Genomic DNA, 26,525 nt, shown 5'->3' on the forward strand with positions numbered 1-26,525 from the left:
CATCCCCCGTAATTAATTAGTTCATGTCTCCTCTGCTCAGAGAGAGGGAGACAGCACAAGGCATATGTACTCATCCATTACATGTGCTATCCAGGGGTCAGTGGCCCTGGCAGGAGCAGTCGGCAAGAATGCCTGCAGACTCCAACCCAGGTCCATTTTAGAAAATTGCCTTTTGGGTTAAGAAATCGCGGCTCTTGGCTGCTGTGTCAGTCAAAGGCAATTTGATTAATATCAATCAGCATTAGAAGACAGCAGATCTATACACTGGAGGGCAGCTTGTCCAGAAGCACCACTGGCCGGCCTGAGTGGAGTCTCAGGGCGCAAGATGGTGGAAATGAGGCAGCGGTTCAATCCCTTCAGTCTCAGGGAGCGGGCCTCTGCTTTTCCATCTCTGTCTCAGTTTTTCACTTCTTTCTCAACTCCAATCAGCCCTGCCTATCCCCACATCACCGCGCTGTCATCTCCACCAATACCAATCCCACCACCCCTGCACAGCACAGCACCCCCGCCCCCCCGCCCCATCCCAGCCGCCAGACTCTTTCTGAGAGTCTCATATCACCCTACGTGAAAAACAAGCCCGATATCTCTGGGTGGGGAGAGAATCAATCTCTGCTCGCTCCGTGGAATCCCTGACGGTCAGATAGGGAGGGGGAGCAGGGGGGTGTTCGACACATCAGTCTTCCCTTCGGTCACATGCTGCCTTTTTGACTTTGTGCTGACTCAGGATAAACACTAAAGACAAAAGCCGACCCCCCCGATCAGAGAGCGTTCCCTTTATCGATTTCCCACCGCAGCCACCCTCTGCGTCCGAATGAGGTAGAGGAGCGCATCACATCTGTATCAATCTGTGTATTCCTATAAGTCTGCACTTTGAGCATCTGCCTTGTCTGTGTGGGGTAGCATTTTAATCAAGGCCCGCACATCAGATTAATGGAGAAATTTGATAAACGTTTTCTATTCACCAGCGGAATTTTGCCAACTAAGGACTTCGGCTCGGAGCAATGGGAAATGAAGAATTAGAGCGGAGATTAGAGAAGTGAGATGTTTGAGGTCATCTCTTTAAAAAATGACTTTTAATCAGAATTAAAACCGTCTGCAATATCCAAGTGATGATTTCATTACCGGGGAATCAAGATGTCATCCATTCTGGGGCCAGGACGTCAGAAGTTTTGGGGCGAGATCACAGGCAGAATCGCAAAGATTTGGAGCAGCTGCTACCAGAACTAGTCACAGTCATCAAGACAGACAAGAAAGCTCCCATAAAATATTCATGTTTTAATTTTTTTTCCTCTGCAAAGTGAGCCATCATTCATTTAATTTTTAATGAGGATTAAATATCCCCAACTAAAACTAACTGGCACCCCTTTAACTGTCAGGGTTGAATTTATACACAGCAATTGAGCTCACCTGCGAAATCCGTCTTTTGTCTGTATAAACCTGTGAGGATATCTGCATCCACGTGTGCAAAGTGCAACGGCAGAAGAAGCAAAGCACGGAAATCAGTAACACACGTCTCCTCCGTGCACAAAAGCATATCTCCATTTCACATTAAGGTTTAAATGGATGCACACAAGAGCACTGAGAGGATGGCAAACTTTCATAACAAATATAGATTGGATGTTTTCTCGTTCTCTTCTGACATTGTCACAAAGCTGGTATCATATTGATGGCGAAATTATTCCATTTATTAAATAATCTTTGCAAGGCAGAGCTTCAATCGCACGCTGGTTCCACAGGCTACCACAGTGGCACTTTGCGGGCACATTGAACCGTGTCACCGCTAAGCGAGGCTGACACATTGGGAGATGAAAGTCTTGTCATTCATTTACCACTGACAACCTGTGTATGCTAATGTCCAAGCATCTTTAGCTCAAGAGGGAGGACAGTTCTGCTCGTGTCGGCACACAATCAGGCCTGCAGGGAGATCTGCAGGGACGTACAGTGCAGCCCTGCCGCATGCCGAGGAACAATGGAAGACGCTGATGCAGCTTATGGGTCATAATAGTAATGTATGTTGCATTGCTAAATTGCACTGCATCAGGATTTTTACAGAGCTTTTTACTCGCTGATGCTGCGCAGCATCTAATTTTTCTTTGTTTTTTTTTGGTCTTCGTCTTTCTTTTGTTTGTTTAAGATTCACCAGAAGAGGAAAAAGATGTTCCAAAAAAGTGCAAATTCAACAACTCTACCCCGTGGAGTTTTTGACCTCCAGTTGTGTTATGGATCTGTTTTCTACAGTAGCTGAGAGAGCTAAATGCATTGTACCTTCAAGTCTTTCTCCGGGTATTGATTAAACCCTGAAAAACTTAAGCCATTCCAGTCTTAGAGTTGCTTTGATTTAACTTCATACTTCTACATTATTACCGTAAGTATTGCAGTATGCGAATATGCAAATCTGCCCCATCTTTCCCGTCTGCCAGTGGCTTTATCGCCGTGAGACGAGTCGCCTGTTTGGCAGGAAAAATACACTCTGAATTCATAGCTCTGCTTGATACACGGAGAAGAAAAACCACTGAGAAGGAAATACATCGAGGTAAGGTCAACCAGGCTCAGCCTTGAGTTTATGACTTCAAATGGGCAACGAAAGAAACGCATAAAATGTATAAGAAACATCCCAGAAGACGAGTGAAGCAGGAGAGACTCTCACTCTAAGCTGAAGTGCAGCAGATGCACACAGGTTGCAGGAGCCTTCAACATGTTCTGTTGTGTTAACAAAGCCTGCTCACGGTGGCCATGAAGCCATGAAGCGGTAGCTCCATCCTGCAAGCTGATGGGACAGGTTTCTGGTTTTTTAATGTATGAAACCCTGTTGCATTTGAAATTCTCTTATTGAGCACAAATCATTAGACAAAAGGTTTTATTTAACAGTCACATCTTTCTTTTAAACTGATTTTTACCTGAATTCATGAAAGATAGAGAGACAAAGAGCTATGAGTCACTTTTACCACCAGAACACAAAAAGGATTAGTTCATATATATATATATATATATATATATATATATATATATATATATATATATATATATATATATATGTTATATATGATAATATTTATCTACTCTACTGTCATCCTGGATATAAAAAGCACTGAAGTTTAAAAATTTTATAAATCATGTGTATTTGCTGCATTGTCATAGGATCATTGGCAGATTTACATTAAAAGAAAATGTTCAGAAAGGTGATTTTGACTGAATTCAGCTGTGAAACCGCTGCCCATAAACACTAAGAAATGTAAATACAGACATGTGGAGGAACGTTAACGTTAGCTTTTTTTGGGTTTATTTCAACATCTTGAAACACACTAAGCCTATTCAAAACCTCTTTTGATCATTGTTTTTAGCTTGTTAGCAAATTATCAGTCAGAATAGGAATTGAATTAATCTGCAGTTGATCTTAATCTCAACATTTCAACCTTAATCTTATCTCAATCTTAACATCCTGCTTTGTCACTTTTCAGGTCCTGAAAACACTTTGATTGCCATCTGTACCATTTACATCTTTTTTTGTTGTTTGGTTTTGATGTGCATTTGCAGCAATGAAGACGTTGCAGCACGGTTTCTGTTCTCTTGGCCACTGTAGTTTGTGTTTATATGAGTAACACTGACTGTAAAGCTAGCATTCATAGCAACAAGGCTAACATTAGTCCGCACCATTATAATTTAATGTTTTGTGGGTACAACATCCTTGCTGTAAACATCCTGCTGTTGCACAGAGCTACAAGGCAATGCAGATGCTGCAGAAACTGAAGAGACTGCACGTTTTGATGAGTCTGACTCCAAACAAAAGCTGCATGTAAGGATTTATTCTGTGTAAAACGCGCATGCTGTTGCATTGTTTGAGATCACAACATTCTTCACATAAACAACACAATGCTGAAATCCTTGTGCACTGTTAAAGCCTAGATGATGAGAAACATTCAATACAAGCGCCTGCAGCCAAGGTCTAGTGCCCGTCACCTGGCAAGCAAGCCAAATACTAAATTCTTCAAATGCCGCATGTCAATAGAATTCGCCTTTGAGCAGTATTGACATACAGTTAGCTTTTCAAGTATTCACAGGGGCTATTTAGAGCGCAATAATTACATAGTATGGATCTCTTTTTGTTCAATGAATTCATTGAGTGGATTGATACATTTGATGGGTGGATGGTGTATTTAGTGATTAATGGAAAATCTATTAGATCTGCTCTACAAGAGTCTGGAGACTTTTTTTTTTTTGTTGTTCTGAGCAAAAATAGACTTTATTTTCGTGCCTTTCGTCAGAACTCCTGTTGCACAAACGTCTCATTTTGCAGCCAAGCAGCCCCTCCGACAGAGAGTGTGGGAAAAAAAGGGTGCAGCATGCAATATATCGATCGTACACATCTGTTAAGGCTACATGGGAATGAGTTAAAGCCAATGCAAATGACTAGTTCTGCTTAAAATAATGTCCATCCTGGTTTTTCTAATTCCCGTTTCTAAGCTATGTGATATATGTCGATTGTGCTGCTGTTAGTGGCACAGAGGTTTGCATTTATACACAAAGGTCCTTTGTCTAACTGTCTAATAACTTAAGGTGAATTTGCAGGGATGCGCCTGTTCCTTAGACCACATCAACAGTTGCTGCTCTGCAGTAACAAACTCAGATCAACCCAGTTCATAAAACAGTCCATTTGATCTGGTGATGCCGTTCATGTTTTGGCTCTGAGCTACAGTGTGGGTTGATGTCGTGATCAGATGTATGGAGGCAGACACCTGACATGCTGGTGTTACTTTCACAGCAGCTGTCACTGCGGTCTGTCAATGATTGACTCGCACCAGATTTGCTTTCAGATTAATATTTCATCTCTCACTTAATAGAAAAACAGATGTTCTGCAGCCGTGTACACTGGGAAATAAGCTGGTGGTAATGTATGCATTACTTACAGCCAGCTAACTAAATTTAGAATGAAATATGCATCTGACAGATGCCTCACAATCAAGTTCCTAAAGCCTATAATGGGATATCGACAGATTTCATTTATGCAGGGCATACTGACCTCATTGGGGGAACTAATAAAACTTTTGGTACATTCAACCAGAAAGATGCCCTGGCTGTATTTCAGTCAGGCAGCTTTCTGGGTGCCCTTTAAAGCACTGACCTCTTCACAGAGTGAGGGCTCCTATGTGATTAATACTGCTGGGCATTTATTGGCACGCAAGGCACTTTTACCAATAGGTCACCTGTTTGACCTCAGCGCAAGCACAGAGATCGAAACCAAGTGGACAGGAAGCTATATGGCTTAAGGTGGTAACAAGCAGCAAAATACTAAAAAGAAATCTGAAACTCAAAACCATCCCACTCATATGAAGCTATTTGGACACACACACACACACACACACACACATCCTTAGTCTCTATCACATTCTCCAAGACCCACCCACACAACACACACAGCCCGGGGCATAAAAGGTTTCTGCGGCCAGAACACAAACAAACTCATTTGTAACCTGCCACGACACACTCCAACACACACACGCACACACACACACACGCGCACAACAGAAAAGCCAAGTAACATTATCCCTCTGTGCAGCTAGACGGATCAGACTGTTTATCAGAGGCTCTCCACCAACACACTGTGAGAAGGATCATAATGTCAGCAATCGATTCTATCACAATCAATATGGATACCTATTCAGATATCTATTGATGCAATTTAACGGGGATATTAGTCCGCGCTCAGGTAAATGTCAGGAGTTCTGCTAAACAGTGTTTCTGGGTCAACACTGAACTGAGTGGTGCCAAAATGACATCGAACAGTTATAGATAAGCAAGAGCGCTAAAGTGTTGCTCTATAAGAATTTTTTTTTGTGTATCAGGTCAACAAGCTTCTTAAAATAGAGAACAATTTGTCATACATAAAGCAGGATAGATGGAGCATCGGAATAAAAGAATAACAAGCGAGCAGGAAATGGCGATGCAACACAACAACAAATGCACACACTGGTTTATCAGCAGTAAATAGCCAGTGCCATGTTTCCGTGCTCCTTAATCATACTGATGCATGTACACAAACACAATGTAACGCACATTCCTCCCCTCTATCTTCCACATGCAGTCGAATTTGCACGCGCAACACACACGCTCTCATTCACACATACTTTCTGAGACCAAAGGAAGAGCTGACTGCAACATTTTTCTCCACTTCAAAAAAGTAGCCAGTGTCAAAATGATAAATGAGGGATCATGAGGGAGAGCGTGCATACTTACATTAGACTGCACAAGAGCTTCAAGAGCTGTGTGAACCGGCGCTGGTTTCACCGCCGCTTTCAGGCTGTTGTTATTACACAGAAGGAGTCAACATGCAAATTACAAGCCATGACAGTGATTAGCAATGTGAAATTACTATCAACATCACAAAAACATCTCCAACACAACGGTGTGCAGGGTGTGTGACCTGACATTACGAGCGGCTGGATGGGGGAAATGTTGTGTTCCTAATACAGGTGTTGGCTGGTAAAAGGTTGATTGCTAATTTCCCGGAGGTGAATACAGCTCACAGATGTGCGTGCGGAACATCTGATAGGCCTTCAGACTGCTGATGCAGGCCGGCGTGGGGATATTTTCAAACATCATTTATAACATCATTTCGGCATCAGTTACAAAATGGTGGCGGGAAGATTGATGGGTGGCGAGGGCTGGCTAATATGCGTGATTGGAATGATACACAAAGCGTGCCGCGTGTTGTTGTGAGGGTGACGGCACAGAAAATGAAAACACAAGCTCTCAGATTAACAGGATCAGCATTAATTCTAATGAAGCCCATACGAACATGGAAACATATCCGTCTGCGTTTTGTTTTTTCCCTTCAAAGGACATGCAAGCACATCCATTTTACTGAAGAAACAGAAGGTTTTCTTCCAAAGACACTGAGGGAAGTTACTGCACGGGCACTGGCCAGCACACCCTCAGATCAATTACAATGTAATTACAATGGCAGACAGAAATACAACCTGGGCCTGTGCTCTGTCTGCACTGATAACCGATAGATAAGCACCTGAGGGATGGCTGAGAGAAGCACCTGACCAGAGACACATCGCAATGCTGTCAATAAATTACTCTGCTGGGACCGTTCTTTTCGGGGTGAGGCTACACGATCAGGTGAACATCGGCCACATCCCGGTCTCCTGTGCAGTCCATCTCGCTGTCCGCTGGGAGAGGCGCATCAAGGAAGAAAAGCATCCGCTGGGGATACTGTGGTGGAAAAAAAAATGCCCTCGCTCGCTGCCATTTGCTCTCTTGACTTTCTGCGAGCAAGTCGGTGCAATTTCAAAACTCTGATCAACTCCCGGCTTATCGGGAAGTGCCCAGAGCTAAAGTGTGTGACACTGATGCAGATGTGCCAGTGATCCGCAGTCAAAAGGATGAGTGGGAGAGCAAATTTCACTGCAGAGAGCGTACAAAGACAAAGAGATCAGCGATAAGACAGAGAAGTGCACCCATATCGACTGCTGTCAGTTAGGAGCATGTTAAGGAGTGTATTAAGGATTAGAGGGGATTAGTCATATCAGATCACTAGAGGGTTATCAGTGGTCGCAGCTCCACAATGAGGAGCTCCCGGCCACTTGGAAACAAGCACCTCACCAACCTTGTATAAGTCTTAATATTAACCCATTAAGCTGGACGATTTATGAGTTTGGAAAAACAATTAAGCCTGTGATTTTTATTAGGAGCTTGATTGAGTGCCTCCTCCCCGGTGCCTCGACACTACCAAAGTTTACCCCTCCGGAGAGCGGGGGGCTGCTCCAAATATTACCGTGATTTAAGATGCAAAACCAACACACATTAAAACAGCTCAGAGCTTATTCCATGCGCGCTTCCACACAAAACCAATTTAGTTTCCATTGATCGCTTTTCAAGCAATTAGATTTCCATTGATGGAAAAAGTAGAGGCTGCTTGTATGAGACGGGGAGGGTCAGTGGTTGGGCACTGTGATTTGCACGTTTATTCAGGCCGTTTGACCACCTCCTCTAACCTCTGACAGATCCCAGGCTCCCCCCTCTCCATCCCCTCAACTCCTTCCACGTCCCAACCTTCCGGACAACAAATAATTCACCGAGCATGAAAAAATGCCTGGCGTCAGATTATATATCCGTCTTTATTTCCGATATTGCCTCTTTGTTTCTGCAAACTTGGCTGATTTTCTAAATTGTGGAGTATTGACTGTTTCAGGGCCTGACCAAGCGAGTCTGATGTAACACATTGGAGGTAATGATATCCCAGCGACAGGAGAGGCAGTGGCTGGGGCAGCACTGGACGATGGCCAGGCCCTGTAACCATTAGTCTCCCCAGGAGCAGGAGTCTGTTCCGTCCCAGCACGGCCGGGTTCGCCATCAGCACAAACGGTAACCCAACTCAACCAGTGAAACCCTCAGAACCCGTCCCATGTGCCCACCGCCACCAGAGATGCCATCAGAAATCCCTTCCTCTCATGCAGCCAAGGTCATCCGTCAGCCTTCTGCTAAAATCTACAACATGTTTAATCCTAAACTGTCAGCTTTTATAATGTAAACCATTACATATTCAAAATCCATTGCAAAGGTGGAAAGGTGAAAAGTGGATTCAAAGTGTAAAATAGTAACACTGAATGCCATTAATGTTAAAGTAAGGAGTAATTCCCAGAGGAAATCCACCTTTCGCCAGAGCCTGGGGATTTTGACAAATGCTTTTCTCAACACCAGCAAAGGAGACAAATGTTACATTTAAACAGAAATACTTAATTTCCGCTTTTGGTGACTTGCAGCAGATATCATTAATCAACAGAGGCCTACCACGCTCAGTGAGCCTGCTAAGAACCAGATGATCGCCTTCCTCTACTCAATCCATCAAGTATGATTGGAGAAAGAAAAGGTTCAAAAATTTTGAGTTGCACCCACGCAGGAAGAGTAATTACCCTTGTGCCAGGCGCTGAGGTGTTCCTGTGACACCTCGACCCTCTGTTTATCATGCACCAGATTACTCATGAGGGTGTCAGTAAGACGTGACAGAACCAACACCTCCACCCATGTTCCCCTCACTCACTGCACCGGAGGGAGACAAATATGACATATGAGCGTCCAGAACTTTTAACTAGCAAACTTATTTTAGGATCCAGAAAACATAATGTCCTTCGGGCGGGGAGGAAACCTCAGGTCAGTGGAGTCCGGAGTTTGAAGGATGGCGTCCCGAGTTCCAGCTTTAAAGACCAATCTGCTGATTTTTGTCTCGACCAATTGTTGGGCTCCGGGGATATTACTCACTGTCTCCTTCATGATGATATACACTGAAACAGATCTCTAAAGGTGCTTTTCACGGCGTTAATGCATCACTCTTAAAATAACTGATACATTTGTTGAGCACACTTGTAAATAAATAAAACAACTGAAAGTGTTTGTGGTAAAAGTTGGAACTGCAGCACACTTTTTCCTCTGAATGAGAAATTAGTAAGAGAAGAGAAGGAAACCTACAGAAACGAGGATTTCTCTGTTGAACAATGTTGAGAAAGTGTGAAAACTGTCAAAGATAGAAGTAAAAAAAACCTTTTACTCAAGTCTCAGGCCTTTGATGGCTTTAAGAAAACTCAAAAACCTCTTTAAACCTCATCCAAACCAATCATCGGCCTCCTCCAAGCAGCTGTATGCACTCTGAGAATATGTGATGCCCAAAAAACGTAGAGAAGGCCGTAAGAGGACAGCAAAGTGTTTGAAATGCAATTAAGAAATCACAGAAAACAGGCAAGATGACGGGTAGGAAGCTATTTAGTGGTGGTGTTGCCACACCTTCCTCAAATCAATGAGGCATCAGAGGAAGTCTCAACTAGCCTGATGCATTTCAGAAATGAGTCCTGCTGACTGATGCTGTTGAAAGAGAAGAAAATGTGGTGAATTTCATGCCAAGGACACCTCTTCAACTGTTAAACACGGGGGTGGACTGATCATGCTTTGGGCTTGTGTTGCACTCATTGACCCTGATCGATAGATTCTGTTAAATACCAGAAAAAAAACTGGGATAAAAGATCACAGCAGCTATCAAACAGGAGGAGGAAATGAGAATAACTACCTCTAAAGGTACAGGCTGATAGTTTTCTAATAGAATCTAACAGAAAAGGCACAAAAAAGAAATAAAAGACGACTACAAAAGAGGGTTAAGTTGCTACACGAGGTCATTTTGTTTTAAACTTTGTAATCTTAAGAAAATGGACGTTTTAAATCTCCCATAAAACATTCAGAAAAAGATTCATCTCCCAGTCTTTGCCTTTGGAATTCAGCTAATCTTTTACTTACTTAGCGGTAACATAAACTGCGGCATTGGAAATTTACATTATGCTTTGTTTTGAGCACGAGAGCCTTAAACAGGCGATAACTGCCTGTCTCTAAAGGCCCATTTGTCTCTGCTCGAGCTAAATAAACCAAATCAGTTTATTCAGTTTTTAGTAGTATTTATGGTGCGCAGACCTCCCACCAACTCAACCCAAATACACACAAACTCCCCGTTCCAGGAGATTCTTAAAGCTGATGCTAATCCCACCAAGGCTGTGCTTACTGTACAGAATACTGCCAGAGGTTACTGTATATCTGCATTAAGTAAAACAATAATGTGCTGCTGATTGTGCACCCGAGTCCCACTCAACTGAGTTAAACAACAAATTTCAGCAAAGCAGGAATATTTTTAAATACAGCTTCAGTCTTTTTCCTGAAAATAAACGTCAACATTTCTAATTTTGGGAGACAGAAGCAGAAATAATGATCTACGTAGCGCCCGGCTCGGATCAGGCTAGCAATTTTCTCAGTGATGGTCTCGTGTGCTTCTGGTGATTATAATCATTTCTAAGACATTAAGGTTGTAATTTACATCGGTGTTAAAATGCTCCACGCAGTGGCAGTAATAGATTTTGAGGGGAAAAAGAAAAGAATGGATTTTCTTTACAACAGGAAAGATCATTTCAAAACATAAAAGGTGAGCAAACGCAGTGTTGCATTTAAAATGTCGGAACACGAGGCGAGTCAGATGAGAATGGACACGCAGAGGCAATAACAGTAAAGCAAACAGGCTACTGCCTCTGCTCCGCTGCTTCTTGCCTCCCCAGTGATACATGCGAGAGATAACAGCTTAATTTCAACCTCAGCACTTTTACTGCACTGTCCAAGGCATTCACTGCATCAATGTATCAATGTACCGCCATGCTAGTCACTCTCCACTGCGACAACTCACAATTTTTCTATGATGGAGGCTTTCAGAAAGGTGCCACGATTTGGCTCACACACAAGCCGCCCTCCTCTGATGGCTTTGGTCTTTGGAGACTCTGCTGGCTGTTTGTTTCTCGGAGAACAGGTCACAGGGCAGACTTTTGATTGAATCCCCCACACTGTGACGAGTGAAGGGGGGTGGAATAGTTCTTGATTTTGCTGCAGAAGCTCTTCCCTCTGCAAAACATTTCCTCCTTCACTTTGAGAAGCAGGTGCTGGAGCTACTTCAACACCCGGAGAAGAAAAAAAGGGGGGAAAAAATAAAAGAAAACACAAGGAGACTGAGAGACCAGCGAGCCCAGGAACTCTCGCCAAGAGGAGACTACTTCACTCGGTTTTCACATTTAATGAGCAAGATCAAACCTACAAAATGATACATCATCTACTTACTTTTGTAATGTTCTCGCGAAATGTCAAACATGTTCATTACTTCATCTCAAAATCACTAATGGGTGAGAATAGATTTAAGGATGAAGAAAGAACAAGAGAAGAAACTCTTGAAAAGCAATACCTGTGTTTATAGGCCATGCTGGTGTTGTTCATTTGCAGCTCCTCGCAGCCATAAGAGATGAATTATAAAGAGATTAAACCAACATGACTCTGCAGAGAGCTAACATGTCAGCTCCCAAAACACATGTATCATGAACATGTGTTTTTGCTAAATTTAATTGCTCAAGTGTTTGCGTTGTAAGCCGTCGCTTTGCAAACAGTGCGTTCCCAAAGCAAATAACGCTTAAATATAAAATGTGCAAAAATAGATTACATTCATTGCAAATCCTCTGCAACTTCATATTCATTGTAATGCATCTGGTGTATCAGGAGACTCTGCAGCACGCTGGCTGGGATTTCCTTACAAAGCCTGAATCTGCGGAGAATTGACCCCAAGTGGCACGGGTGACGTGGCGAGCATGCCAGACTGTTATTAACACTGACGTAAAGGAGGTCGGCCTGCGGCTGGCGGGGGTGCGGAGGCCACAGAGGGAACGTGGGCTCCAGAGGAGCTCCACCTTGTTGGGGCGTCATGGTGAGAAAGCGGCCACATCGCACATCGCTCCCCATCTGTAGGGGGTCGCGAGGGGCATCGTTTAAAAGGGCAAACATGAATTGAATAAGGAGTATGCTTTGTGTTGCATTCCTCTGTTCTCCGTTAGAAAATAAAATAAATATTTGCCTACAGCTGCTGGATTGTTCAGACGTGAAACCACAGAGCTGCATTTCAAACAAGAAGCCCTTTTTTTTCCTCCCGAGTAGAACTGACAAACTCTTTTTGGCTCTCCCCACACTCGTCGTCCACTGTTATGACAGCAAATCCTCTCACTCATGCATCTTCACATGAGTAATGATCTCGCAACTTAAAAATAACACAGCTATCCTACACCTTCACATAGAGGGGCGCCACGGCAGCTCCATACCGGCGTGTCTCCTGTTATCCATAGGGAAGGAAAATGAAATGTGCTTTTTATCATGTGTCATCAACACTCCTCATGCCCCCCCCCCCCTTTCATTCATATCCATGTTGAACCTCCTGTCAAAAAAATATTGGCAAATGTTGTAATTACGTGCAGAGTATCTTCGCCTTACATGGCTGGAGGCTTGGAGCAGTCCCGGGCCTGATATTTCAGCTTTATCATATTTTAGTTTTATTTGAGGATGGTGGCAGCACCGCGCCTCCAGTCAGCCATAATTGAAATGAGGGAAGGAAGATGTAGAGGCTGTGCGCCCCACTCCTTGTAATCAAACCCTTAGTCCTGTGTGCTTCGCCATTTTTCAAAGTGAAATATCCTCACAATCTTTATAGTAATCCGCAGTGGGTCCTCCTCATGCCTTAGCCTGTGGGTAATTAGGCATGAGAGAGTGTAGTTTTCACATACAGCAGCCATGTATTAACAATGTTGAGGCCACAAACTGGGCCTCTGATGCTTAAAGTCCACTGGAAGCATTCAATTAACTTCATGATCGCATATATAGCAACATAAGGCTGCTTTGTGACTAATTTATTATTCTTGTTGTAGCAGGCGTGACATCAGTATTCAACAAGCAAAGCTATCTGTTTTCCACATTCGCTGTGTGGGTTGTGTGTGAGACTCGTGAGTCGGGAGCCGAATGGTGAAAAAGTGAAGCCGGGGGGACTGATGGAGAAGTTGATGTATGATCCCTGGTGGCTGAGCTTGTTTGAAGCATGGAGCTGGGCAGGTGATTCGGAGGCGCCGGCTCTTTAAACAGCGTAATGAGCCAGAGAGGACGCCGCCACCCCCCCCTTCAAACCCTCCCCACCTCCTTTCACATATCCCTCCCTTCCTTCTTTCCGAACATCACCACCATAACCAGGCCTCCCTCCCAACAACATGGCAATATAGTCAACCAACAACTGAAATTACGTCTAAAGTTAATGTTTATTTTTGCACATGCTCACAAAAAGGTTTAAAAGTGACCGATTTCATGCTAACCGAAGCAACAAAGCTAACTAAATGAGTTACTTAAGAGTGACTGAAGCGAAACCACATGACGTGGAGGTGATAAACCCAGCTGCTCACCGTTATCTCACAAATTCACCTTTTTCTTAGTCAGAACCATCTTATAAAGACACAAAAAGCACATTTCAGCTGAGGCAGAATCGATCACCAGCTCGTCAGAATTCTGTCCAACTTGTTCTGACGTCAACATTTTAAATTTTATGAAATCAAGCTGCAGTTTCTGGAGCCTGGCTGATCGATCTACATACTCAGACACTGTGGTTTGTAGAAAGTGTTCACATCTGTCTGATTTTGAGGTTTCATCAGCGGTTGCTGTGTAAATGTTGTGATTTGTAATCTTTCAGTCATATTACGGCTGATTACCCGTCATTTTTAAACTTCTATACCTTCTTTTTGTGCATATTTAAAGAGACAAAAAAGCTTAAAGATGAATCAGATCACAATGTCTCCAATTTTTTTAATTTTCTATTAATATTTAGCTTTTTGGCCGTAATATTCTTGTGGTGAAGATCTGATAACAGGATATTATTATTATTAGGACCACACGAGCCATATTGCTGCTGGACTGGAACACAAAAAACAGTCATTCTTCGTCAAAACATCGAATTATAATCAAAGTTGTGTTTCCTGCTTCTGTATTTAACTAATTATTATGATGTTGTGTCTCTATCCGTGTAGTTTTATAAAGGAACAAGCTTATTTTTAGACAAAAACAGATGTATATTAATTCAAATTAAATATTATTTGACCTCTGCTGCCACCGCCTGTTCTCGCCCACTTTCCAGATGTTTTTGTTTGTGGTCCTTGTGAAATGTGAGCCTTAAAAAATCCAGGATGTGCACTTGAACTTATTTGGATATTCTGTGTCTCGGCCCCTGAAACAGTCAGGAGGATGAACAGTGGGATAAAATCCACGATATCTTACAATACAAATTCATTACGAAGGCCTAATGATCAAAAACAGCTCCTAATTTAGGTGGAACAGGATTCAGCTTCCATTAGATTATTTTCTCACAGGAGTTCTGTATATTTATTCATACAATATTGATCACGGCTGTCCTCTCCTTCTTCCACTTGCACTGCAGGCTTTTAGGAGTTTGGTAACACTGCTCCGTGCAGCAGCACTCCAGCTCCACCAGCACGCCGTCTGATGACACTCCAACAGGTCTGCAGACACGCCGAGGAGTGAAGCGTGACTAAATCAAAGTTTGTTCTCGACCTAAATGTGTTTACATAAAAACAAGTGATGACAGGCCGTCACTGGTCCTCATGCAGAATTTACAGTGTTGTCTGTTGGCAGACATCATTTTTCCTATGTTGAACGTAACAGGAGCCGCAGCTCTGAGGAGGAAACAAAGACGAGGTAGAGGAGAAAGATGGGCTACCGGCCCTATATGCAGCGTTTCATTGCTGCTGATAATATATAAATGCATGCACACATGGATGCTGCTCGTAAATGAATAAACACATACATCAATTTCAAAATCCAACACATTTGAATTTCAAATGCAGCTACGCCCCCCCCCTTCTTTTTTTACGATATGTCTCATTTCTCTTGTGGAGATATAAAAAAAGAGAGGGCTGAGAGGAAAAATTAGAGGGGTGGGAGAACAAATGCTGTATGGAATTTGAGATTATGTATTTGGTTTGTGTGTTTCCCTCCTGTTTAAATCAAACGCGTGGGGGCCACGTAGCCCTGGGCTTGTTGCTGGTGACAGTTTCAGTGTTTCTTGACTCCTCTCCTCCCCCTTTTCAACGACAGTCCTGAATTGAGAAGCGGGGTGGAACGGGGTGTGGGCTTCTGGCGGAGGGTGAATTAAATAGTCACTCTCCCTCCCTTTTCTCCCTCTCTCTCTTGCACTTTCTCTTTTTTCAGTGGCGTTTAAAATCAATTCATTCAGTGGACTGCTGACACAGCCCGGCCCAGAGAGCCCAGGATTTATGGCTCCCTCTAATGGGCATGCTCTGAACCAAAGCCCTGCCGTCAGCACAATCCTGCCAGCCACCCGTCCGCCCCGCTCCCTCACTCCATCTCGCTTTTAAAGACGCAGGCATCCTTACTCTTCTTCCCCCTGCTCCTCCTCCCCCCTCTGCTACCAGCATAGGGGCCCTGGAAATACTCCCAGAAACTAACAATGTGAAGCTTTAGATTTACCTGGGCACCATTAAAAGGAAAAGGAGCGATGCGGTAATTTGCATTTTGATGTTTAACACTTCTTTGCATTAAGTGGATTCTTTTTGTGTCGGTGCACAGATTGATCTCTCAGGAATTCCTTTTCGTCTTATTTACATGAATCATTTGGAGCAAGTGGTGCCTGCCAGAGTGGTGAAATCTATTCTATCTGCAACATCTACCACAGATACATTGCATCTTTTTTTTTTAAATCCTCTTATTTTGTATGTGCTGAAATTGCACAATGCTCTTTGCTTTACTGACAGCTGGTTCTTTTGTTCCACTGTGCTCCGCGAATATAAGAAATGTGATACAAAAGTCATTAACAATCAGATTTTCCTGTGTTTTTATGAGGGTGCAACTGCGTGGAAATCCCTCAGAAGTAGCTCCTTAACTCTACAGATGCTGCAGGTTCTCTCTCTTGCAGTACAGCATGCTGCACTGCCATCTATCTACAGTAGCCCAGAAAGAACAAACCAAACACTGTGGGTAGGAACAGTTTTTGTAGCCGCTTTAGTTTCTTTTCACACATTGGTTGCTATCTGCTGCTTTACCACTAGATGTCATTAAATCCTGCACGGTGCTCTTTTGAAGTCAGATTCTGTATTCATGTGTTAATATGTCTTGCAATACAATTGATTGTTGTATCTGTATGTATTTAGTTCACATAGGGTCAAATATGTCATAGAAAGGGTTTATTTTTGGTTCACTCTAATTAGATTTAATGCAATCTGACACAGTTATTAATATTTCTTCAACTTGTCAAAAAAAAAAGTGTGTTATTGTTTAACTACCTCCAAACAGATAAAGTTAGGAAAGAATCAGGGAATTACAAGTATTCTCATTACTTCATAGCACAGGAATCACTTCATTCTTTACCTATCAGTAAATCTTTAGCAGTAGATGCTGTAACTATCTTTTAGTTCTTTGTGGCCAAGTTGTGGGAGGAAACATCTGTCTTTGTGCACTGCTGTTCTTGCTTGTGCTAGTTGAATTAGCATCAACCGATTCACCGTGACGTCTCAACCAGGTGAGTGTTCGGATCTGTTGTGCTGCTGATGTACTTAATCGATGCTTCCTTCTTATAAAATCCAAATAGTTGCCAAAAATTAGATGTCAATGTTGGCCGCAAGACACGTTTTGTGTTTACCTGGAAAAAGCAATAATTGTGGGGACACGCATCTGGTAGATGTGCTGTTAAAGTGGTCCCAGTAGAGTGCCTGTGTAGAAATCCCTCCGTTAGCTCTCCTATAGCTGCAAGTAGCCACATAACAGCAGCTATGAGCTAACAGAGCTATAGCACACGTTCATTCATTCATTCTTCTTAAAGTATTGGTGAAATAAAGACAGATAATGCCTTATTTAGAGGCTGCATCCTCTAAGCCCCGTTCACTCCGTTATATGGATCTCCAGTTATCTAAATATCTTCTGAAGGACGCCGACATTCACCCAACTGTTCTCGGTGAGTAGATGAACATATTTCATGCCAGAAATAAGGTCGAGGTTTAAAAATACCGGAGTTGCCCTTTAAAATGGTGTGAAAACTCAGCTCACCTGGCATGTACCGAGTGATGCTTTGACTCTGTGTTGGAAATCTGCAGGAAAACCTTAATGAACCCGTAGAATTGGGCTATGAGCTATCAATTGATAATGAAAAATTTGTATTGGATTAGTTACTAATTTACAACAAATTCAATGCCAACGGCGCTGCTTTGCCTCCTCCAGCTGACACACAGTGACACACTGCTCCTCTCTTAACTAGACAGAATAAAACTTACTTAACATGGTCAGTGCTGCAGCCAAGTGGCCTTTTCAACAAGTTTTAGCTGAAAATGTGTGTTATTTTAAGAATATTGTAGTTTTTTTCCAATACTACAAGAACCTTTACACATACACACACATGTATATATGTATATATAACAGTAATGTTACTTTACAGACAACTTCAAAGCTAATGGAACAGAATATCAACACTACACAAGGGTATTGTACACAACAACAGTAACGCAAAGAGATGTTGTGAAGGCATTTTAAATGGGATTTTAGAGGTTTTTTTATTTCTTAAAAATCTTGATGATGCTGCGCTTGGGGCTGTGTACTAATTTTGTGCCAAATGAAAAGCTTCTGAGACATCTGCAGAGCTAATTTAGAACTGTGGACCGTGCCAGCCGAGACAAGAGGAGCTGACCACTCTGTTGCTTTTCCAGATAAATGGAAAAAAAACCCAAAGAAAATAGCATTTTGTTTCTCCATTTCATTGGACATGTTATGCATGTTATAATAACATGTTTTTATCATATATATATATATATATATATATATATATATATATATATATATATATATATATATACATACACTCACTGGCCACTTTATCAGCTGCACCTTCTTAGTAAAAGGACCCCTTTTGGACCCCTTTTACCTTCAGAACGGCCTTAATTCTTCGTGGCAAACTTTCAACAAGGTGTTGGAAACATTCCTCAGAGACTTTGGTCCATATTAACATGACAGCATCACGCAGCTGCTGCAGATGTGTCGGCTGCACATCTGTGATGCCAATCTCCTCTTCCACCTCATCCCAAAGCTGCTCTGTTGGACTGAGATCTGGTGACTGGAGGCCGCTATCTATCTATCTATCTATCTATCTATCTATCTATCTATCTATCTATCTATAAATAAACATACATACACACGGGCTGTCAAAATTAATTAACTAATTGTAAATATATATATTTACAGTGAATTGAACTCCAATTGGTTTGAATTGGACTATATTATTTAAGTGCCTTGAGATGACTTTTGTTGTAATTTGGCGCTATATAAATAAAACTAAATTGAATTTAATTGAACGTGCGCACGTTAATCTTGCCTAAAAAGCTAATTTTGCGTTAAAATGTTAAATTTTGTTAAATAAATTAGCCCGGTAGCGGAACTAACAGGAATTTAATTTCCGTTCCGCCACTAATTCGACTGAAATGGAGACTCGTCAGACCAGTTTTTCCAACCTTCTATTGTCCAGTTCTGGTGAGCCTGTGTGAATTGTAGCCTCAGTTTCCTGCTGTCAGGAGCAGCACCCGCTGTGGTCTCCTGCTGCTGCAGCCCATCTTCTTCAGGGCTCCACTGGCTCAGAGACGCTATTCTGCGTTCCTCGGTTGGAACGAGCGCTTATTTCTGGAGTTCCTGTTGCCTTCCTGTCACCTGGAACCAGTCGGCCCATTCTCCTCTGACCTCTCACACCAACGAGGCATTTTCACTGGATATTTTCTCTTTTTCGGACCCTTCTCTGTAAACTAGAGATGGTTATCGGTGAAAATCCCAGCAGATCAGCTGATTCTGACATACTCAGACCAGCCCGTCTGGCACCAACAACCACCTTCAAAGACACTTAAATCCCCTTAAATCCCCGTTCTTCCCTGTTCTGATGCTCGGTTTGAACATCAGCAGGTTGTCTTCACCACCTCTACATGCCTAAATGTTGCTGCCATGCGATTGGCTGATCAGCTGTTTGTGTTAACAGGTGATTGAACAGGTGTTCCTGATAAAGCGGCTGGTGAGTGTACATATATAACTTTATATATTAGGGCTGTCATAGTTAACGCGTTATTGCGATGCGATTAATAAGAAAATGTATTACCTTAATTGCCTTAGCAACTGGGTTAATAAATAGGAGAAAATTCACTGAGAGTTTTGAATCTAATGTGTCTAATAACTGCAGTTTTTCATTCATTTATCTCTACTCTGTCCCCTCTGACAGAGTCGGACTAGTGGGTTCCTTCTATGTAGTTTATTGTTAGCTTTTTATATAGCTTGTTATATCTTCATTTGTAAGTCGCTTTGGATAAAAGCGTCTGATAAATACAGAAACATAAACATTTAATTGTCATTAGGCCCTGTTCTGTTTGTCATTTGTTGTTTACCATCCCTTCAGTTGTAAGACCACACTGTTGTGGCATTTTATGTGCTGTGTTTTTGAAAAAATGCACTTTTTTATTTGAAAGAAGAAAAAAAAGATTTTTTTATCTGTGTTTATTTGATTCTAACTATATTTTTGAAATAGAGATTAATCTTGAGTTAACTATGGAAAAAAAGTGATTAATCGCGATTAAAGTAATCGTTTGACAGCCCTAATATATATATATCTATATATATATAGATATATATACACACAAACACACACACCTACACATATTCTAGTGTCACAGGAGAGCCTTCTGGCACAAGGCGAAAAAAAGGAATGAAAACACTTTGAAAACACTCGCCTATGAACCCAGCCAGTGTAAAGATATATGAAAAAAAGATCATGGCCTGAATTGCAATGACAACATGAAGTCACTCCTGCGCAACACTTTATTTGAGTGTGTTAGGTAGTATCTCTGTCTGAGTGTGTTTCTCTATTGTATTTATATCTGCTACAGTGTCTGTGAACACAAAATATGCTACGCTACACTTGACCCTGTTATATCCTCAGGCAACCTGGCAATTTGCAGACAAATACAGACCTTTACTGCAGCCCCCAAAGCCTCTAACTTACATCCCTCTCCATATTCCAGCTGTGCTCTGCAGCCTGTCAAGGCAGTATGGGCCCTGAATTAGCCTCCCATTACAGCAAGGCTCCAGCTCCCGCTAAAGTTAACCATTACTGACCATTTGGCATGGCTTCATTATAAAGCCATGCATGTAAAATCAAGTCATGGTCCCTGGCCGTCACATCCAATTTTAAAATACAATCCCCAACCCCCCCTCAGAATCTCTGTCTTTCTCTCTTGCTTAAGTTCAACCTTCTCCTTGTTTCATAAAATATGATCTGATTAGAAATAGATTACACACCTTGTTAGCAGAGCGTTTCATATTTGATACAGTAGTGCTTTAAGACAGGCAGCCTCCTTCATGATTCAAAGCGATTGCGGCCTTGTTCACTGGCCTATTTGTTTAATAAGCTCTGCTACATCAGTGGGCCTTTTAAGTGAACACACTCCCCTGCAGCAAAGGCAAAAGATCAATACCCACACCTGTAAAAAGAATAAATAAAATAAAAACAGGCAAGGAATCACAGTCAAGGATTTTCTCCTGCTACGGAATAAGAGACGAGGTAATCAGTAACAATTCCAGCGTTTGAGAGGAAATCCAAAACAGGAAGCTGACTTGTCGGGAGAGCTACAGGTCAGCAGTGAAATATTCAGCACCGATTAGTCCAGTGCAAGGCTTTTCAAGTTTTCTGCTCACACGAGACTCTGGTATGCAAATAGGATATTATAAACAGAAAGAAGAAAGGCAGAGCCGTTGAGGGTAAATGAATTCATTATAATCCTCACCTCAACTGCTCACTGATGGAAGACTTCTTGTGTAATCGCTGATGGAGGGGAGGGGGCTTCTGCTTTACTGACAGGGCTCAGATGTGGGAATAATACCGTGCCATATCACCTTAAAATGAAAATAAAACTCCCCCATTTACTGTGAACAAAGTCCATGTGAGAGGGTGAAATGTAATGGTGTGTTTGAGGAATGTAATTATCATTTAGTGAGTCTGCGAGGTGTGTTTGACAAGGCCTGAACCGCGTAAAAGACTCTTTCCCATTTTTCTTATCACATCACGATTACATAAACATTCTTAACCAGTGGCCACAGCAGCAGCGAATTATTGCAATTTAGCCCCATGTAGCCACTTTTTAGCTCAGGCAAATGAACAATCACCATAACTCCTGCGTTTATTTGATAAATCAGCTTCACGCTGCACCTGTTGAGAGTGGAAACAGCCGAGGTTATATGATTAAACTAGTTCATCAGAACATTCAAGGAGCGCCGTTGTTTATTCTTCCGTTTTCTCCTCAGTGTTAACTTCGATCTCTCCACCCACACCCACTGCGGTTTGGATGGGCGGCGACGGGGGAGACATAACACCCACCAGCTATACATAGGGTCATGGGAGGTCCATCATTATCAAGCCACAGTGGTGATCACGGCAATAATATAGAACTATAACCGAGCAATTAGACTAATGGAAAACGTCCCCATTGCTCCTGGTGTGTTGCAGTGAGACACGCTGCCTGCCCCGTGGGCCCCCCCCGGAGATGAGGCTGGAGATGTGAAGTGGAGAGGAGGTAATGGCGGAGGCCCATTGATCCTCACCGCCACCTGCTATATAGCTCCGCAGAGGATGGGCGGGAAGGCAGAGGGCTTCAACTGGGGAGAGATCACGCCGACACCCGGCCCTCAGGCATATGGATAAGAGTCTTTTCCTAGTCTTGCGCTACTTAACCAGCACACATTAGCACAATATGGCCGGATGGGGGAAGAGTAAGGCGTGCATACACGCAGCCTTTATCACAGCGAGAGTGCTTCCACACCGAAAGGACTGAAAGCCGTTAACTCAGACTCTGGAACAATCAGCTTCAGGTGATAAAAAGGACCACTGAAATGGTGAAAATGTGTTAAAAGCGTCACAAAACTGACCACAGCAGTCCATTCAGCTAAAAACAACCTGTTTACATTCAGCTGACGAAGACGTGTGAATTAGGCCTGTTGGTTGGAAGATAGCTGGTTTATTGTATTTATAACTTTGTACTCTCAACCTCTATAAATAGAATAAATGGAAAGCTTTGCACAGCCTTGCATGTAAAGAGAGCATATGATGCAGCAGATGGATTTTAGGTCCCCACGCAGCTAAACACAATAGCAGTTTAGGCGCTTCTCGTGTTTACTTTTGGTGGAAATCAGAGACACCGTGATTCATGTAAAATTCATGTTTCTTTGGGAGCTCACGCTACTTTTCCAGATATAGCTTTTAGTTGGTTTAGACCTCTGCAGCAGAGGTGGCGAGTGGAAAGCTAGCGTGACCCAAAGAGTTGCACATATATGAAATACTGCAGGTCTGAGTTGAAAGGAATGATCCTTTATCACAGGAACAGACCTGCTTCGTCATGCACACATGAAAACACACCTATGACCCATCTACAAGGTGTTTTCCCTTCAGCACACCCACGTAATGTGAGAAATTCAACATGTAGCTTCAGTTTTTGTTCACTCCCTGCAGTAAATTATCCTCTTCAACCCAAACCGTTTCTCTTCCTGTGCCTGAGGAGTGTGTTTGTGAACCTAAACAACCTAAAACTGACCCACGAGTGGCACAAAGGGAAAGATTTGAATAACTTTTGTAATAGACACGGAGATCATAAAGAGGGTCAGAGGGGACGAACGACTGCACGGTCGCGTCTGATCACTTGGTTTTGAGGTACAGCACAAACTGGGCTTATTATTAAGAAAATGCATCATGGTGTGTTCAGGAGCCGCTGCAGATAAATGACGCTCATGTACGCCGAACAACACTGAAATGCACTAGTACAGTTCAGCTGCTCTAAACCTTTGTAAAACAATGAAAGAATAAGATTTTTTTTCATAGTTATTTTGCAAACCAAGTAGAAAGTTAAAATGTGGGAAGAAATTCAACTCCTTCGGCTCATCAAATTACCCGAGTGAAACGTTTCTCCTGCAGAACAGATGTGAATTTTAACACAATCTCTTCCTAATTGTCATTACCACATCGTGTTTGTTTGTTTAAAGAGAAACAATTTCCCTTTTTCCAAAACCAATTCTGAGGAATAGTGTCTAATCTACACAAGGCATTCGTGCTCATATCATATGCATCAATAATAATAATTCTAATTAATCTCAGAAGTCTGACTCGTGTCAAAATTATGTTTCTATATTTCCATCAGATTTATATGCTATAAAGCTGTAAATCAGAGTTTTTATAGCCACACCTGCTGTTGATTGCCATCTACATATCTTTCCCGCCATGGTTCTGTCTAAAGGAAACGCATCTCGAGTTAGAGAAGCCGCATCATGTAAAACAAACCACGATGTGGGGATGAGGGGGGAGGGTTTGGGAGTCTGACCTGCCCAGCTGGGGGTCTCCATGTACAGGTGAAGCCGGTCGGCCTGGAGCTGGTTCACTCGACTCGCTGCTGCTGCCACAGGTGCTGACGAACCCTGCATACAGAGAAACAGAAAAGCCCCCGTTAGAGCGCCGGCTGCAGAGGAAAGAGGACATACGGGAGGGTTTGTTACTAAGATACAGCTGAGAAAATTACAGCTCATCATACAACAGCTTAGTGCTTGTTATTATCAGATGCGTTGTGTCACTTTAGAACAAGGGGAGCCTGACCTGCCTTCACCATCACAGCTATTGGGGTATGCTCATGTTTGCCATTAGATGGCAGTAGTGGCTTTGATATGAGACTGACTGAATGTGGTCGTTATCCTTTGCGACAGAAGCAGCGGGTTAGCTCGAAACAGGCCTAGCAGAGTCAGGACATCAGCGTGGAAAACCAGCACCTGTCATCAGCTGTGTTTTGTTGTGTTGGAGTCAGAAAAAAACACACAAGCGCTGGATGTCGCTTTGTTGAGCTAATTTTGTGGTGTTGGGTTTCATGTTGCTGTGCTTGGTGGCACGCCGCCATGGCTAAGATGTCGAGCAAGGAACCGCCGTACCGCCTCTTCTTATCTCCACACCGGAGCAGATGCAAATGATTGTAGTTCCTAGAACTATTTTGTTTTGTTTTTCTTTTTGCGAAACCTCCAAATACCAAAAAATTTAAGGGAAAAACAACAACTTGCTGCCATTTTAAATGCGGCTTTTGCAACTCAACCGTTCCTTCTCTTTGCGGCCCAGCAATGTAGCAGTTGAAATACCAGGAAGTGGGATTACCTTCACGAGATAAAGCAAAAAAAAGGTAAAAATTCACTTTCTGCCAGGTGAAAGGAGAGCGATACAAGCAGAGGGCTGCCGAGAAGTACACATGGCATCTTTCTGTTCTTTGGCTCCTTCTACAGTTGAGGGATGTCACACCACAGTCATAAAAACAAATGTTCGTGTGAGCCCTGCACATGTACCATACACATTTATATGTTGACATGTTGAAGAGGCCACAAGATGCCAACAAAAGCCAAAAATGACAAGCGACCTTAGAGCAAAACTGTGTGGGGCTGGAAAGTTGTAAACTGTGGTATCCCACGGGCGCTCCAGGGTAATTTCAGGCCTGGGAATATGCAGAACTAATGCAAAACAAGTCAGAGGTGCTTAGCTTTATGGTTCACAAACTATTCTCGTGTTGCTTTAAGACAAGACACAGCCTATGTGCATTTTTTCTTAATTTTCCATGTAATTTGGCTTCAATCTTCGCATTTAAAAAGCGACACAAAACACAGGAAAGTTGACTGCCAGTGAAGCCCAGGGTTTATTGAGTGTATAGGCTGTATGATTTTGACTCATCGAACAACCGCCAGCTGGCTGTTGCATCACTTCAGTCATCTGCGGTGTGAATCCAACCAAAGAAAAAGCCCACGAAGCAATGCTGTCCTTCAAGACTTCTCTTTGATCTGTGCACACAGCAAACATGGAAACCAAACAGTGTAATTCCAGGGGACGCATCACGCTGGAACTGGAAAATACAGCAATGTGATTGCTTTGTTTCGCACTCTTTACACACAATCTCACAACGAAAGTCATCTGTAGCCGTTCCTCCAACTCAGCATTACAGCTTTGTGATTAAAATTGCTGTTCCTCTCGTAATTCGACGATCTAAAAAGCTTCAGTTTTAACTAATGTCCCGTCTGAATGTGCACCGACTCGCTTGTGTTTGTATTTTATCTTGAGAGCTAACATTACAACCCATGAATGCCGGCTCCACGGCCCTTATATAAAGCACATATATCTGAGTGTTACAGCATGTTTTTGCCTCAGTGTGTGACTGTTCCCATAAAGCAGAAGCTTTTCTGCTGACTTGTGTATCTTTGCAGGCCTCTGGTTGGCTGTTGCCCAGAAGCCCAGCCGGTGAACCGCAGAGAGAGCGCATTGATTTCATCCCAGCAGAAATCCCTTCTCCTGGTTCCCGCCTCCCTATCCCGCCCAGCACCTGATTAAGCATTTGCAGGGAGCCATGCCAACACAATTTGTCATTTATCAAAAGTAATTAAAAGCAATTTCTTTTCTCTTGTTGATTGGGAATTGACTAATTGTTGAGTCGGTGAAAACGAGGGAATAAATAAAAGAGGGAAGGATGAATTTTACATAAACTCAGAGGAAAACATAAATGCTGTAAAACGAGGGCCAGACATCTGGCTCTGTGATTTTCCTCTACATGATTATGACTGCAAAACCGAAACAGTTGTTGAGCACATTCTGATATACAGCCCATAGGCGATAAATAATATATTAGAAACAGCATATTGACTAGCCGACTTAAAAGAGTGTTTTCACTTCATGTTGTGTGAACACAAGAGAGGGAGGATAAAACAAACACTGGTTGGTTACTTGTTAAGAGAAAATGAAAAACGGTGCGTTCTCTGGTACCAAAAGAGAGATTGGAGCCGGTAAATACCAACGTCTCAGTCTGAGAGGAAAACAACAGCGAAGAAGGTACAAAGAAGTGAGGAAGAGGAGCCCAGGCCATCCTCCAGCAGAGGTTACAGTACGTCTATCCAATGAAACCAAGCAATACCATTTCAACATTATCGGTAACAACCTCTGAATGCACCATTACCTTCTATAAGGGCAGAATGAAATGTCAGAATTGATTCGAGAGGGGAGGGTTGAGGTATAAGTGGGCAGCGACGGTGGCCATTTTGTTTCAGTG

The 26,525-nt window shown here is 42.7% G+C and overlaps 1 protein-coding gene across 3 annotated transcripts in view; it reads right to left on the reverse strand.

The window, feature by feature from the left end:
- The window catches only part of rbfox3a (RNA binding fox-1 homolog 3a), a 445,121-nt gene that overhangs the window by 179,057 nt on the left and 239,539 nt on the right, over positions 1-26,525 (reverse strand). For all 3 annotated transcript variants that reach the window (XM_072368746.1, XM_072368744.1, XM_072368747.1), the window contains exon 5: positions 23,787-23,880. In XM_072368746.1, coding sequence (XP_072224847.1) covers positions 23,787-23,808 — 22 coding nt within the window. In that variant the 5' untranslated portion in view covers positions 23,809-23,880. The remainder of the gene's footprint in view (positions 1-23,786; positions 23,881-26,525) is intronic.

The sequence above is a fragment of the Leuresthes tenuis genome, unplaced genomic scaffold, assembly GCF_036924035.1.
Source record: "Leuresthes tenuis unplaced genomic scaffold, fLeuTen1.0.hap1 SCAF_17, whole genome shotgun sequence".
Lineage (NCBI taxonomy): Eukaryota > Metazoa > Chordata > Actinopteri > Atheriniformes > Atherinopsidae > Leuresthes > Leuresthes tenuis.